Below are 16,201 nucleotides of genomic sequence, written 5' to 3'. Positions count from 1 at the left end.
ACTAACATATTTATTTATGAGTACTGGAAGTAAGAAAAATTAAAAGAATTAACAGATAATTCTGTGAAAATAGCCTAGAATTCATCTAATATTTTTAGACTTAAGAAATTTCTATCTATAAAATCTGAATATATTTCTATCTATAAAATCAGACTATATCTGGGTACTTTAGAAGTTGTAGCACCAACACTTAAAGACCAGCAGGAAGAGTTTCTGGGACAGTTTCTGTAATGCTAAAGCCTATTCAAGCACTAAGCACATGAGACCAGGCAGGTGACCTATATGGAGTATTAGTGATAGCACAATATCCATCTTCCTAAGTGAAAAAATGTGCTGCTTACATGGAGGGAAGAAATACTGAGTAGTTAGGAGTGTTAGTATAGAGAAGCACAGTCCAACCTAGTTCCTATCAGTTCAAGTACTGAAGATAATTGGTCCAGAAAGGCAGAGTTATAACCAGTGCCAGATTCACAAACTCCATCATGTTCAAATATAATAAGGACAAAAAACAAATACTTATTTATTAAAAAACATAGTTTGCCAAAACTGAAACTTATCTGTTAGCATTGATCAGTCTGACATTATTTTTTACAGATCTTAAACATGCAATCAGGATAAAAAGAAAAGTGCCAAAGTTTTAAGAAATGATATGCTCACTTAGGATGTAACCAATATTTTATTGGACCACCTAATGTTTTTTAAGAAGTGGAATACTTTGTCTTAAATGTTTATATAGCTCACCAAAAACACCAGCCTGTAGCAAAGAGCATCACATACAAAAAACACAATGCCATAAAAAAAAAAAGGACTCCTGAAAGAGAAACTCTAGTGTGAATACAGTAAATTGTACCCAGAGATTCCCTTCCAATTATCCTTTAGAGAATCCTTCCAACCCAAGCCTAGCAGGTTAATAAAAGAACTCTAATTGCTAAGTGCTAAAATAAAATATTATTTATACTATTTCTCTAGTTATCTACAACTCCCTTTCTTCTCTTAGCAATTGCCAATTTAAGATGACTTTTTATAAGCTCTACAGTATCAATATATTCCAATAATAAACTTATTATTCAATTTATTTTCCCCACATAATTAATATAAAACATCATTTCTCTATAAAGAAATTTAAAATATACAGTCAATGTACCCAAGTTACATTGACACTCAATCTGTTTTCTTCTGAGTTCATTTCTCTAGAAGACCAAACCTTAAGGACTCCTGGAGTCGAGCAATGTTGGCATCCAGGGCTGCAAGGCCATTTCGGAAGTCTTGTTCATCACGAGAAGTGAATGTTGAGAAAGAAGAGAAGCTCCAGTCAGACGTCAAGTCAGAATTTAAAAAGCTACCGTCGGAGACCGCACTGCTTTTCACTTGAACATGGCACGCAGCCCGATCCTGTGGCTCCTCAATGGCAGCAGGGATCTTGCCGATGGCTTCCTTTATTTTCTTGAGGAGCTGCTTGTCCTCCATCTCAGCTGTTCCGGAAAGTTTCTCAGGTGCATCTTCTGCTTCCTTTTTGGCAGAACAAACTCCAGGTGCACATGATTTATTTTCTTTTTCTGAGACAGGTTCACCTTTGCTGAGCAGCTGTCGTGGAGCTACACTGATCTGAGGCTGGGGGGATACTCTCGTAGACAGTGGTGATTTCCTTTTAGAAGGACTTCTAGCAAAGGGAATATAAATGGTATTATCCAGATTACACTCACCTTCTGTTAGAGTTGGAATTTCGCTCTCCTCATCAGAATCCTGTTTTGAAAGGGTAGAAATAATTCCAGGGGCTGATACTTCCTCCATTTTCCTGGTGTTACTGTGTTGAGGGCTTTTGGAAGGCAGAACATTTTCATAGGGCCTATCTGGCACTATGTTTTCCTCATTGGTAATTGCAGAAAGTGGCTCTGAATGTGTAAAAGTGCGATGTGTTTGTAACTTATTTAAGTAGCTCATTATGGAAGTTTGAGCAGGGATTGGGTCATGTTGAGGTTGTTTTTCATAAATGTTCAGAAGTGACTTGGTAAGATTATTCCCAGGCTTGGAGCGAGCAGTGTCCATACTGAGATCTGAGAGAAGCTTTGCCATACTGCTCTGTAAAGTTCTGTTAAGAAGAATTTAGTACACTAATTATTGTTTTACCCATTTCTTACATTATATATCATGTTTAAAAGAAAGAATTTGAGGCAAGTGGCCTGGTTCTTAATAGGGAGAAAAGCAAAAATAAATAAATAAATAAATAAAAGCACAAAATCATAGAATATGCTCCTTTCCAAAGAGTTAATTAAAATAACAAATGATAAAAGATCCTGGTGTGCATCAAATCTAATATTATTATGTCTAAAATTAAGATGACATTTTTTTCTATTAAGGTATGGAGATGCTTTATTCTTGAGAAACATTGCAAAATGGTAACTATACTACTTCTTTGGTAGTTGATTCTATTAGTAATTAAGTTATTTCTCTCCATTTCAAATATATATATTTAAAGGACACTGGAGCAATACTGGTAAAAAAGGATGATTAGAAAATTATCCAGCATAAATCGGTATAAACAACAGCTAAGTACCAGGAAAAGTGTGACTTAAGGAAAACCACACAGGGTTTGCAGTCAGACAGAAATGAAATCATATACTAGTGCTACCACTAGCTGTGATCTTGGGCAAGGCACTCAACCTTTCTGAAGCTCAAGTTCCTCAATTGCAAAATAAAGATGCCTACTACAGAATTACAATGAACATTAAATAAGATAAAATAATATAAGGATAATGTGTTTAGCACAGTTTCGAGCTAAATATGTGTCCATTTATGGCAAGTTTTATTAGTGGTCTTATTAAAGCCATTTTGTACTAAGCCTCAGTCTATTTGAATTCACTCACATTTGTCCATATTGACAAGAAACACACCAATTTTAAAAAGATACAAAGGACATAAATAGGTAATTTTAAAAGCTTGCAATCAGCCAATAAGCATGTTTTAAGAGTACAACTTTTAATCAAAGAAATTAAAATTTTCTAAATGTGCATCTTTTGGATTACCAAATTAACATAGTAAAATAAAAACACCATTGTTAGAGAAGCCTGGAGCAGCAGGTACTACAAGTGTATACTGGTTTAACTCTTCTGGAGAACATACTGGCAATACATCAGAAGATTTGTATATCCCACACTTTTGACCCACCAATTTGCACTTCTAGGAATTTGTCCTACTGATATAACTATATACAAGAGGCTGCACCCAAAGATGTGTTTATAAAGATATCATTTATAATTAAAAAAACCAGATGGATTAAACATCTTTACGTTCAAATACAGTGGACTGTTTTGGTTAATTATGGTATAACTGCATCACAACATTTACAGTAATATTGCAAAGAATGAATATTGATGGGGAAATATTCATTATATGAGGTTAAATTAAAAAGAGCAGGCCAGCCGAAACCGGTTTGGCTCAGTGGACAGAGCGTCGGCCTGCGGACTGAAAGGTCCCAGGTTCGATTCCGGTCAAGGGCATGTACCTGGGTTGCTGGCACATCCCCAGTAGGAGATATGCAGGAGGTGGCTTATCGATGTTTCTAACTCTCTATCTCTCTCCCTTCCTCTCTGTAAAAAATCAATAAAATATATTTAAAAAAAAAAAAAAAAGAGCAGGCCATAAGTAATATGCATATAGTACTATTTTTGTAAACAGTCACACACATCTAAATAAAATACTAAAAGGAAATCTCTATATTAAACAGCAGTGATTATATCTCTGAATACAGAATGTATGATTTTTTTTTCCTACAAAAAAAAATATTTTTCCAACTTGGCTTACACTGTCAGGCTCTATTTTGAGTTCTGATTGCTTTTCAAATGGCAATGGCTCCTGCCATTTTTTCTCACATAACTTCCAAGAAGCTAATGAGCTATTATTAAAAGAAAAAAAAATACTATAGGAACATATCTTTAAAGGAATGCTAAAATGAATAATGACGCCTCTAATTAATTCAAACAGAACTACATACTGAAATTTCTATTTATTTTTGGAAAAGGATTACATTGTTATGATGTTTCTTTCCAGACTTAAATAAAAATGTTATCTTTGCCGTGGACAAAATAGTGATCAAAAAAGGAAGGAAGAGACAATGACATTAGTAACAGTTCAGTCTATGGAAATTAATGTCAACCATTAAGCTTCTGATGTATAAACAAAATGTGACTCATCACTGTCTCTGAAATTAAAAGAAAAATCTCCATAATTAAAGAAATTGAAATTTTTTATTTTTATTTTTTTAAATATATTTTATTGAGTTTTTACAGAGAGGAAGAGAGGGGGACAGAGAGTTAGAAACATCGATGAGCGAGAAACATCGACCAGCTGCCTCCTGCACGCCCCCCACTGGGGATGTGCCTGCAGCCAACGTACATGCCCTTGACCGGAATCGAACCTGGGACCCTTCAGTCCGCAAGCCGACGCTCTATCCACTGAGCCAAACCGGTTTTGGCTGAAATTTTTTTAAAAATATATTTCTTTATTGATTTAAGAGAGAGGGAGGAAGAGATAGAAACATCAATGATGAGAGAGAATCATTGATTGGCTGCTTTCCGCACGCCCCCTACTGGGGATCAAGCCTGCAACCTGGGCATGTGCCCTTGGCCAGAATCGAACCCGGTACCTTTCAGTCCGCAGGCCGACGCTCTATCCACTGAGCCAAACTGGCCAGGGCAAAGAAATTGAAATTTTAATGCACCTAAAATAGGTACAAAGAGAAAATATTTGTGTTTGTATTACATGGGATACAACTAAACCAGTGATATTTAATGCTTAGAAAAATGGCACAGTCCTAGCCGGTTTGGCTCAGTGGCTAGAACATCAGCCTACAGATTGAAAGGTCCCAGGATTGATTCTCAAGGGCACATACCTTGGTTGCACGCTAGATCCCCAGCCCTGGTTGGGGCACCTGTGGGAGGCAACCAATTAATGTATCTCTCTCACATCCATGTTTCTCTCTCTCTGTCTCTCCCCCCCCGCTTCCATTCTCTCTAAGAATCAATGAAAAAATATCCTTGGGTGAGGATTAATAAAAAAACAAAAACCACTGGCACATTTCATAAGACATGCAAGGTTCTTTCTTAGCTAGTTATAAAAATACTAGTGACCCAGTGCATGGATTCATGCACATTGAAAGGAAATTAATTAGAAGGTGGCCGGTGGGGTGGGACAGAGCAAGATGGGCCGGACATGCCTTGGAGCCAACCTCTCGCGGTCCCTCCCCAGCAGGCTGCAGCTGGGGTGGCACCGTGGCTCAAAAGGCATTTTTGGAGTAAGCTGGGTCCCTCTGGCAGGTGGGGTCCCTTGGCCTGGCCTGCAGGGATTGGCCGAAACTGGCTCTCTGATATCCCTGAGGGGTCCCAGAGTGTGAGAGGGCACTTTGCAAAGTTGCTGTCATACAGGGTGTGGAATGCAAACACAAGTGTGCAGTAAAGCAGATTTGGGGTCAACAGTGCCCCAGCAACAACATAACCCACAGGCGAAGGTGGAATCATGCGGCCCTGTGAGGAATTGGGCTCCCTCCTCTCTGGTTGTGTCTGCCCCCTGGTGGTCAGTGTGCATCATAGCAACCAGTAGGACGGAGGGGGGACACTTAGCATATTAGCCTTTTATATATATATAGGTACTTCTTTAAATAACTATCAGTACATGTAAGAGTGCTCTTAGAGGATGGCGGCATAGGTAAACACCGGAGTTTGCTGCCTCGAACAACCACTTCAAAAATACAACTAAAAGACAGAACGGACATCATCCAGAACCACAGGAAGGCTGGCTGAGTGGAAATTCTACAACTAGAAGGAAAGAGAAAAGCATACTGAGACTCAGAGGAGGTGCAGTACGGAAGTAAAATACTAAGGTGTGGAGGTGCATGTGGAGCGGGCTGGCGGCTAAGGGCTCAGTTGTCATTTTCAATCGGGAGGGAGTCTCAGGCTCTGAGCTCCAGTTCCGGGCGAGTCTCTAGGGACCCAGACTCATACGGGAGAGGTGGGACTGTCTGGCATCGGTCGGAACTCGAGGGCAGCTTTCTCTCTGAGGGGCTTGCAGCGATTACCGGGACACTGAGAAGCAGAGCCTCTGAAGGCAGGACTGAGAGCAGCCATAACTGCTAGCCCTGCCCTGTTGATCCCATGGGACCCGCCCTGCCCAAGCCCTGCAGGGAGGCTTTTGCTGGATAGCCTCAGGCAAAGGCTAGATTAGCACCTCCCTAGAGATCCAGGAGCCAGGAAACCCAGAGGTCAGAGTGGGACCACCCAGTTTGCAGCTCCGTGGAACCATAAAGGACACACTCAGGGGGCAGACTCAGTGAGCACCAAAGCCCCATTGAAGCAAGTTTTGGCCCAGAGGGGTGTCTCCAGCACAGAAGTTCTCCCACTGCAGACACAGCTGATTCTCACAGCCAATTGGCCTGGAGGTCAATTCCTCCCAGTGATAACTACAACAATCAAGGCTTAATTACAACAAGACTGTGCACAAAGACCACAAGGGGGTGCACCAAGAGTGTCCCCCTCAGGTAATTGGGAAGGCTGAACCACTGGGCCCTAGAGGACACTCAGCACAGAAAACCACTTTATCAACACCGGGAAGCATAAAAAATGTGGACACAAAGAAAAAGGACACAAATGACAGAAATGGAGGAAAGCAAACTAATGGATATAGAGTTCAAAACCACATTTTTAAGGTTTTTCAAGAATTTTCTAGAAACTGCTGATAAACTTAATGAGAACTACAAGAAATCTAATGAGACCCTCGATGTTGTGATAAAGGACCAACTAGAAATTAAGCATACACTGACTGCAATAAAGAATATTATACAGACTCCCAACAGCAGACTAGAGGATTGCAAAAATCAAGTCAAAGATTTGAAATATGAAGAAGTAAAAAACACCCAACCAGAAAAGCAAAATGAAAAAAGAATCCAAAAATACGAAGATATTGTATGGAGCCTCTGGGACAGCTTCAAGCGTACCAACATCCGAATTATAGGGGTGCCAGAAGAAGAGAGAGAGCAAGATATTGAAAACCTATTTGAAGAAATAATGACAGAAAACTTCCCCTACCTGGTGAAAGAAATAGACTTACAAGTCCAGGAAGCGCAGAGAACCCCAAACAAAAGGAATCCAAAGAGGACCACACCAAGACACATCATAATTAAAATGCCAAGAGCAAAAGACAAAGAGAGAATCTTAAAAGCAGCAAGAGAAAGACTGTCAGTTACCTACAAGGGAGTACCCATACGACTGTCAGCTGATTTCTCAACAGAAACTTTGCAGGCCAGAAGGGAGTGGCAAGAAATATTCAAAGTGATGAATGCCAAGAACCTACAACCAAGATTACTTTATCCAGCAAAGCTATCATTCAGAACTGAAGGTCAGATAAAGAGCTTCACAGATAAGGAAAAGCTAAAGGAGTTCATCACCACCAAACCAGTATTATATGAAATGCTGAAAGGTATCCTTTAAGAAGAGGAAGAGGAAGAGGAAGAAAAAGGTAAAGATACAAATTATGAACAACAAATACACATCTATCAACAAGTGAATCTGAAAATCAAGTGAATAATCTGATGAACAGAATGAACTGGTGATTATAATAGAATCAGGGGCATAGAAAGGGAGTGGACTGGCTATTCTTGGGGGGAAAAGGGGTGAGGGGTATGCGGGAAGAGACTGGACAAAAATCGTGCATCTATGGATGAGGACAGTGGATGGGGAGTGAGGGAGGAGGGTGGGGTGGGAACTGGGTGGAGGGGAGTTATGCGGGGGGGGGGGGGAAGAGGAACAAATGTAATAATCTTAACAATAAAGATTTAATTAATAAAAAAAAGAATATAATCTAACCAAAAAAAAAGAGTGCTCTTAGAAGTTATTAGAAGATTTACTAGTTACTGAAAATATATTAATATTCCCCAACATTTTATTGGTTTTGTATCTGTTGTAGAAAAATCTAAAACTTGATAAAAATGGCCCAGCCAGCCTGGCTTAGTGGTTGAGTGTTGACCTATGAAGCAGGTGGTCATGGGTTCAATACCGGATCAGGGCACATACCCAGTTGAGAGCTTGGTCCCCAGTGGGGAGCATGCAGGAGGCAGCCGAACAATGATTCTCTGTCATCATTGATGTTTCTATCTCCTATCCCTCTCCCTTCTCTCTGAAATCAGTAAAAATATATTTTAAAAAAATGATAAAAATGTATTTCAAAACCTTTAATGTATTAAAGGTTGGAGAAAGAAGAGAGAGATGGTTTAGGGGGATTTTGGGTAGAACTTATATGTGTATCTTCTAGTTCCATTATCCCTCCCTAATAGGCTAAGAAAGGCATTCAGAAATTTTGTGAAATCTCTTTTCTGAGAGATTCTTAAAAACACACATAAAAAGACATCTATCTGACTGAAGTATATTATTGCAGAGACAAGGAACAAGGTAGATGAATGAGAAGATTTACAATGAACATTTAAAAAGATAAAATATAAGCATAACGTGTAGAAAAATCTGTACTGCTAGATGTTGTTAGTTTGCTTTGTAATGCTGAAGTACAAAGTAGTCACAGGAGCCTAGTATAGTACTGGAGATGTTCCTAATTAATTGAATTGCATAGGGTGTCACCGAACATATTATAAACTAGAGGCCCGGCACACAAAATTCTTGCGCAGGTATGGTCCCTAGGCCTGGTCTGCAATCAGGGCCATCTTCCCCAACTGCCCGCAACCAGCCCTGGACCCCACCACCACCCATCCCCAGTTCCCTGATCACCATGGGGTGATTGGTGCCTGACGGCTGGGGGAAGGGACCGAGAGGTGAGCCGTTCCCGCCCACTCGCCAGCCCCGCACCCACTGTGGATGGCCATCAGGTGATCAGAGCCTGCCAGCTGGGGAAAGGGACCAAGAGATGGTCAGTGTGCCTCACAGTGACTGGTTCAGCGGCCGTTCTGGTCATTCTGCAGTTAGGGTCAATTTACATATTACCCTTTTATTATATAGGATAACCAACATGGGTGAATTTAGACACAAGTAAGCTCAAAGACAGATTTTTAAATTTTGTTTTGCTTTTTAATTTAAAGGACAAAATACATTGCCATCAATGGGTAATACGTACTTGCATTTTGAAGGTGTTACGCAATCTTCAGAAAATGTACAAGTAGTACTAACCTTTATAAGACATATGGTAAGCCAGCCCACAATGATTCTATAATCATTTAAAGTTAATCTAATATATAAGCAGGATCCATGCCCGCATAAAAATAAAAGGTCCTTGAAAACAATGGGGAAAAAATGGCAGGAAAATTTTTGAGTCTTAAGGAAAGGAGAACAAAACAACTGTGTATTTAATAGTTTAGACAGCCTTTCCTAAGAGCAGATAATACACAGTATAAGAATTAATAAGCTTTCTCAGTTCCTATGCTTCTGTGTTAGGGTAAATGTTAAGAGAAGACTCCATTTGCAAGCGAATCCTTTTTCATTCCTAATGAACACCAGAAAAGGCAGACGGTGTTATTTTTAAAAAATACACAGGTACAAAGGTAGAAAAATCTCTCAATAATGAGTAATTTTCTGTTAGAGAGAAGCTGTTCTTTTCAAAGCAGTAAGCAAGGCTGAAGAGGAAATCCAAAATCTTGGCTAAGGTCCAAACTGAGGCACCAACTAACTGTGAAAGTCAGGTAAGTCCCTTCATTCCTTTGGGCTTCCATTTATGCTAATTTCTGGAATAATTATACTATCACTTACTCCATGCATGTTAAATAGTTTTTAGTCCTGTTTATCCTTTAAAAAGGTTATCTCCTTATAAAGCACTGGAATAAACATTTTGCTTGATGATATGGATGTTTAGCAACTAAAGTGATTAAAGGTTTTTGTGAGCTTTTCACACATATATATTTGGAACATAATAACAATTAATGTTTGTTGAATAAATGAATAAGCAAATGAATCCATCCATCCATCCATCTCCCAGATTAAAAATGGCTAAGGTTTACTTAGACTACATTAGGCAAGGAATTGTTATAAGGAATAAACTATTTTATCTAATGCCATGACATATGCAAGAGTGAAAAAAAACATGGCAGTTTAATTTGCCCTGGCTAGGTGATTCAGTTGGTTGGAGCTTCATCCCCTGCACCAAAAGGTTACAGGATTGATTCTGGATCAGGGCACATGCCCAAGTTGCAGGTTCAATCCCTGGTTGGGGCATATAAAGGCATATCAATAAAGGCATATCCTTGAGTGAGGATTATTAAAAATAAAAAGAGCCCTAGCTGGTTTGGCTCAGTGGATAGAGCATCAGCCTGCAGACTGAAGGGTCCCAAGTTCAATTCTGGTCAAGGGCACATGACCGAGTTGCAGGCTCAATCCCCAGTAGGGGGCATGCAGGAGGCAGCTGATCAATGATTCTCTCTCATCATTGATGTTTCTATCTCTCCCTCTCCCTTCTTCTCTGAAATCAATAAAATACACACACACACACACACACACACACACACACACACTGAGTAGCCAGATTATTATGACCACCTGACATTTGTAGGCAAATTAGCTATAATTTCACGCTGAAGTTGCTAGAGGGCCAGACCATTATAAATATGGAAGCAGGTTGTTTACCACGACAGTATAAGTGATTTTTTCCTGAAAATATGGGAAAACAACACGATTTAACAGCCTTTGAACATGGCATATATTTGAATGTGAGTGGCCAGATTATGACCACCTGACGTTCGTAGGCAAATTAGCTGTACACCGCATCATATAGGATATGGAAGCTGAAGGCCTGTTCGAACACCTTTGCTGTCTGCAGTTACCAAGATAAAATGTCTCCAATTCGCACAGGAACACAAGAATTGGACAGTCGAGCATTGGAAAAAAGTCATGTGGTTCGATGAATCACGTTTCCAGTTGCATCATGAAGATGGCGGAAACAGCATGAAAGCATGCACCCCACATGCATGAGTACAACCCTTCAAGCTGGTGGGGGCAGTGTTATGGTTTGGGGCATGTTTTCCTGGCATGATTTGGGCCCTTTAATCCGTGTGGAACAACGTCTGAATAGCACAACATACCTGAGTATCGTTGCTGATCAAGTTCATCCTATCATGTTGATGGCGTATCCCAATGGAGATGGCTTCTTCCAACAAGACAATGAGCCATGCCACGGTGCTCGTATTGTGCAGGAGTGGTTTCAAGAACATGAGGGAGACTTTACTTTGCTTAGGTGGCCCCCACAATTACCAGATCTCAATCCAATTGAGCATTTGTGGGATGAAGTTAAAAGAGCAATCAGGCAGCTGGTTCCACAACCATCAAATCTCACAGAAATGGATAGTGCTATTCATCAGGCATGGTGTCAGATTCCTCACATCACCTTTCAACATCTCGTGGAGTCAATGCCAAGAAGAATCACCTCAGTATTGAAGGCAAAAAAGGTGGCCCAACGAAGTACTGATGGGGTGGTCATAATAATCTGGCAACTCACGTTCAAATATATCCCATGTTCAAAGACTGTCAAATTGCATTGTTTACCTATATGTTCAGAAAAAAATCACTTCTACTGTTGTGGTAAACAACCTGCTCTCCTATTTATAATGGTCTGGCCGTCTAGCAACTTCAGCGCAAAATTATAGCTAATTTTCCTACAAACATCAGGTGGTCATAATAATCTGGCCACTCTGTATATATAAAAAGAAAACATGGCTAGGTATCAAGAAATGTGAGTTCTAGTCCCAGCTCTGTCATTAAATTTCTATTGATACTTAACTTGCACGGTTCCAGTTCCCCCATCTATGAAAATGCAGATATTAAAATCTTCCTTCCAGAGTTGAGGACAAATAAAACAATATGGGAGAGAGAGAACTTAAAAAGAAATCAAAGTACTTTATAAATAAAAGATAATAGCTTCTGATTTCATGTGCATAAAGGAGCTGGATTTTGTGGTGTAAAGAAAAAATTGTGAGGCCCTGGCTGGGTAGCTCAGTTGGTTGGAGCATCGTCCCAATATGTCAAGGTTGTGGGTTCGATCCCCAGTGAGGACACATACAAGAATCAACCAACAAATGCATAAATAAGTGAAACAAGAAATCCATGTTTCTCTCTCTCTCTATTTCTCCCCCTTTCCTCTCTCTCTAAAATCAATCAGTAAATAAAAATTTTAAGGAAATTGTGAGAAGAAAAGAAAACTCTCAGGGAACCAGATCTTCTGCTTGGGGCTGAGGATCAAGCACCTTAGGGTGGCAGAGATGCTCCCAGTGACACCTAAGCAACCAACTCATCGACCTTGACCATGCTTGCTTGCTGTTCTGTCTTCTAAAAGTATACAACTTAGTGGTTTTTAGTATTTTATAGAGTTGTACAATCATCACCTCTTTTGAATTTCAGAACATTTTTATCACCTTAAAAAGGAATTCTATACCCACCAGCAGTCACTCTCTATTTTTCCCCTCTTTCCTCAGCCCTGGGAAACCATTAGCCTACTATTTCTATTAGTTTGTCTATTCTACACCTTTCATATAAATGGAATCATAGGATATGATGCCTTTTGTGACTGGCTTCTTTTTACCATAAAAACTTCATTACAACAGAGTTTTCACCCAAAAAGTATCCTCCGAAGAGATGTTATTTCTTTAGAAACCTTATAAAGACTTTCATAAGAAGAGAAAAATCTCTCGATTATTTTGAAAAAGAGTGGTATAGGCCAGTGTCGGCAAACTCATTAGTCAACAGAGCCAAATATCAACAGTACAACGATTAAAATTTCTTTTGAGAGCCAAATTTTTTAAACTTAAACTATATTGGTAGGTACATTGTTATTAACTTAATTAGGGTACTCCTAAGCTGGCCTTTGCTAAAAACGTCCTCAATCTGATTGAGGTACATTCGCTTAGGTCGACCCCTTCCAACTCTCCGATCCACACTTGTCTTGTATACTTGTTTCAGATAGACAAGTGTGGATGGGAGAGTTGGAAGGGGTCGACCTCAGCGAATGTACCTCAAAACAATGTACCTCCCCCGCGCTGCGTATCCCGTCGCCCGACTGACCGACACCCCCCACTTCTTCTAACACCACTTCTTCAAAATAGACTCGCCCAGGCCGAAAACCGAATTCTGCACATGGGCCAAGTAGTTTCAATCGCACTGTACGTGTGTGCCCGCACGTGGTATTTTGTGGAAGAGCCACACTCCAGGGGCCAAAGAGCTGCATGTGGCTTGTGAGCCGCGGTTTGCTGACCACTGGTATAGGCCAACATTTTAGAAACACTGACGAAAGCTAATCCTATATAATAAAAGCCTAATATGCTAAGTGTCTGATCGTCCAGTTGGCCATTCAACCAATCAAAGCATAATATGTTATGATATGCTAAGGTCTCTCAACTGCTCGCTATGATGTGCACTGACCACCAGGGGACAGACAGTCAACTGATTGACCAGTCACTATGATGTACACTGACCACCAGGGGGCAGACACTCCAACTGGTAGGTTAGCTTGCTGCTGGGGTCTGGCCGATCAGGACTGAGTGAGATAGGCCAGACACGCACTGGAGCTCTTGCAGGGCGTGGCCGGCCTGCAAACCACTGGTGGCCCCTTTCCTAGGCCAGCCCCATCCCAGTGGTGACTGCCCCCCTGATCAGGGGTCCCCACCTGTGCACCAGGCCTCTATCCTATATAATAAAAGGGTAATATGCAAATTGACCCTAATAGCAGAATGACCAGAACAACTGCTGGAGCAGTCACTATGAGGTGCACTGACCACCTCTTGGTACTTTTCCCCGGCCAGCAGGCTCCGATCGCCTGATGGCCACCTGCAGGGGCAGGGCTGGCAAGCGAGCAGGAACAGCCAACCTCTCGGTCCCTTCCCCCAGCCGTCAGGCACCAATCACCTGACGGCAAATGGGGAACCGGGGGTGGGTGGCAGCGGGGGGCGGAGCTGACTGCAGGCTCCTGGGGAAAATGGCCCTGATTGCAGGCCAGGCCTAGGGACTGTACCCGTGCACGAATTTCGTGCACCAGGCCTCTAGTATATTATATAAAAATTGAGGTGATTTTATTGAGTAAAGACTTGTTCAGGTACATAGGAATCTTAAGGGTAGATGCCAACTTTCATTTTACTGATGAATGGGGCTCAAAGAGGCTAATGACTTACCCATCATCATATGGCAGGAAGGCTACTGTGCTAACTGCTTCTCCTGAGTTATTTCTTTGTCCTTCCATCAACCCTATTCATGTCCCCACTTTACAGCTGAGGTATAGAGAGATAAATAACTTGCTCAAAGTCATATAGCTAAAACATGGTACAGCTAGGATTACACTCAGGTCTCTCTAGCCTTAGAGTCAGAGCACTCTTAACCATTTTGCTAAATAAGTCTTTAGCTCCTCATCAGAGCCCTTTTCCTGGAATCAAGTGATTTAAAAAAAACATTTGCCAGGTTTGAAATTCTAAAGTAATTTATTTGAAACAGAAAACAAAAACCATTAGAAGTTAGCAAAAACATTAACAAAAGAATGGAAAGAGAACAGGTCTAAAATTATTTTAAAGTTTACAGATCTATCTATGAAAAGGAGTAAGTTATTCAAATTCCAATATTACCTGGTTAAGTCTCTCAGGCGAGTCACCTCGGCATCACGCTGACGTAATGTTATTCCCAATATCTGATTTTCCTTTTCAGCAGCTTCTAACTTAAACTGGCAGTTTTTCACATCGACTAAGGCTTCCTCCAATTCTAAAACAACAAATAAGTTTGAGTTTCCTTATTCCTTTTTTAAAATGTGACCATAACTACAGCTCAAATACATACCAATTTTTATTCTGGTTGTCTCAATGTCAAATTGCTGTTTATTTTCAAGTATAGTTTCATCTTTTTCTTTAAATATACCAGCAAATCTTTTGTTTTCATCTTTCTGATTTTCAATCACTTTTAAAAGCTCTTCATTTTTACTCTGTAGTAATTCCTGGCTCTTTAGTGATTCCTGTAATTGATTTTGAAGTAACTTATTCAATGATTGAAGGGAAAACACTGTAAGACAAAACAGATCAAAAAATTGTTTCCCCAATTTAAAAAGCACAAACTTGGCCTGGTGGGTGTGGCTTGATTCAGTCATTGAGCATTGACCTCTGAACCAAGTGGTCACAGTTTGATTCCCGATCAGGGCACATGCCAAAGTTGCAGGCTCTATCCATAGAGGGGGGCGTGCAGGAGGGAGCTGATCAATGATTCTCTCTCATCATTGACATTTCTTTCTTTTTAAAAAATTTATTTTATTGATTTTTTTACAGAGAGGAAGGAAGAGGGATAGAGAGTTAGAAACATCGATGAGAGAGAAACATGGATCAGCTGTCTCCTGCACACCCCCTACTGGGGATGTGCCTGCAACCAAGGTACATGCCCCCGACCAGAATCGAACCTGGGACCCTTCAGTCCACAGGCCAATGCTCTATCCACTGAGCCAAACCAGTCAGTGCATCATTGACATTTCTCTTTCTCTCTCCCTCTCCCTTCCTCTCTGAAATCAATAAAATATATATACTTTAAATATAAAAAGTATAAACCTGGAAAAGAGTTGCATTTAAAAAAGAAAAGGATTAGAATATACTGATTTTACTTAAAAATTACATGCTTGGGCAGTTCTGTGTTAATACTAAATTTTCTTGTTTTTTTTTAATTGTTTGGTAGAAGTCATGCCTTTCCTTTCAAATAGATATTTTGGGCATTAAAACATTTTTTTTTTTTAACACTCACTCAAGCACATGTTTAGAGAGAGGAAGGGAGAGAGAGAGAGAAACATCAATTGAGAGAGAAACATCCACCGGCTGCCTTCCATATGCTCCCCAACTGGGGATCAAACCTGCAACCCAGGTATGTGCCCTGACCAGGAATTGAACCAGCAACCTTTCAGTGCATGAGACAATGCTCAACCAACTGAGCCACTCCGGGTGGGCCTTTTTATTTTTATTTTATTATTTTTTAAAAATATATTTTATTGATTTTTTACAGAGAGGAAGGGAGAGAGATAGTTAGAAACATCAATGAGAGAGAAACACCGATCAGCTGCCTCCTGCACATCTCCCACTGGGGATGTGCCCGCAACCCAGGTACATGCCCTTAACCAGAATCGAACCTGGGACCTTTCAGTCCGCAGGCCGACACTCTATCCACTGAACCAAACTGATTTCAGCTAGGGTGGGCCTTTTTAAAAGCTTTCTTAATGA

At 40.4% G+C, this 16,201-nt stretch overlaps 1 protein-coding gene across 1 annotated transcript in view; it reads right to left on the bottom strand.

Moving 5' to 3' along the window:
• Nucleotides 1–496: 496 nt before the first annotated feature.
• The window catches only part of CCDC14 (coiled-coil domain containing 14), a 59,219-nt gene continuing 43,514 nt past the window's right edge, over nucleotides 497–16,201 (bottom strand). Inside the window, exons 11-13 of the mRNA XM_081088537.1 lie at nucleotides 14,790–15,008; nucleotides 14,582–14,714; nucleotides 497–2,089 (exon numbers count right to left, since the gene is read on the bottom strand). Coding sequence (XP_080944663.1) covers nucleotides 1,183–2,089; nucleotides 14,582–14,714; nucleotides 14,790–15,008 — 1,259 coding nt within the window. The 3' untranslated portion in view covers nucleotides 497–1,182. The remainder of the gene's footprint in view (nucleotides 2,090–14,581; nucleotides 14,715–14,789; nucleotides 15,009–16,201) is intronic.

Source organism: Myotis nattereri, assembly GCF_964212035.1.
Source record: "Myotis nattereri genome assembly, chromosome: 3".
NCBI lineage: Eukaryota > Metazoa > Chordata > Mammalia > Chiroptera > Vespertilionidae > Myotis > Myotis nattereri.
This window is presented reverse-complemented; position numbering and strand designations above follow the sequence as displayed.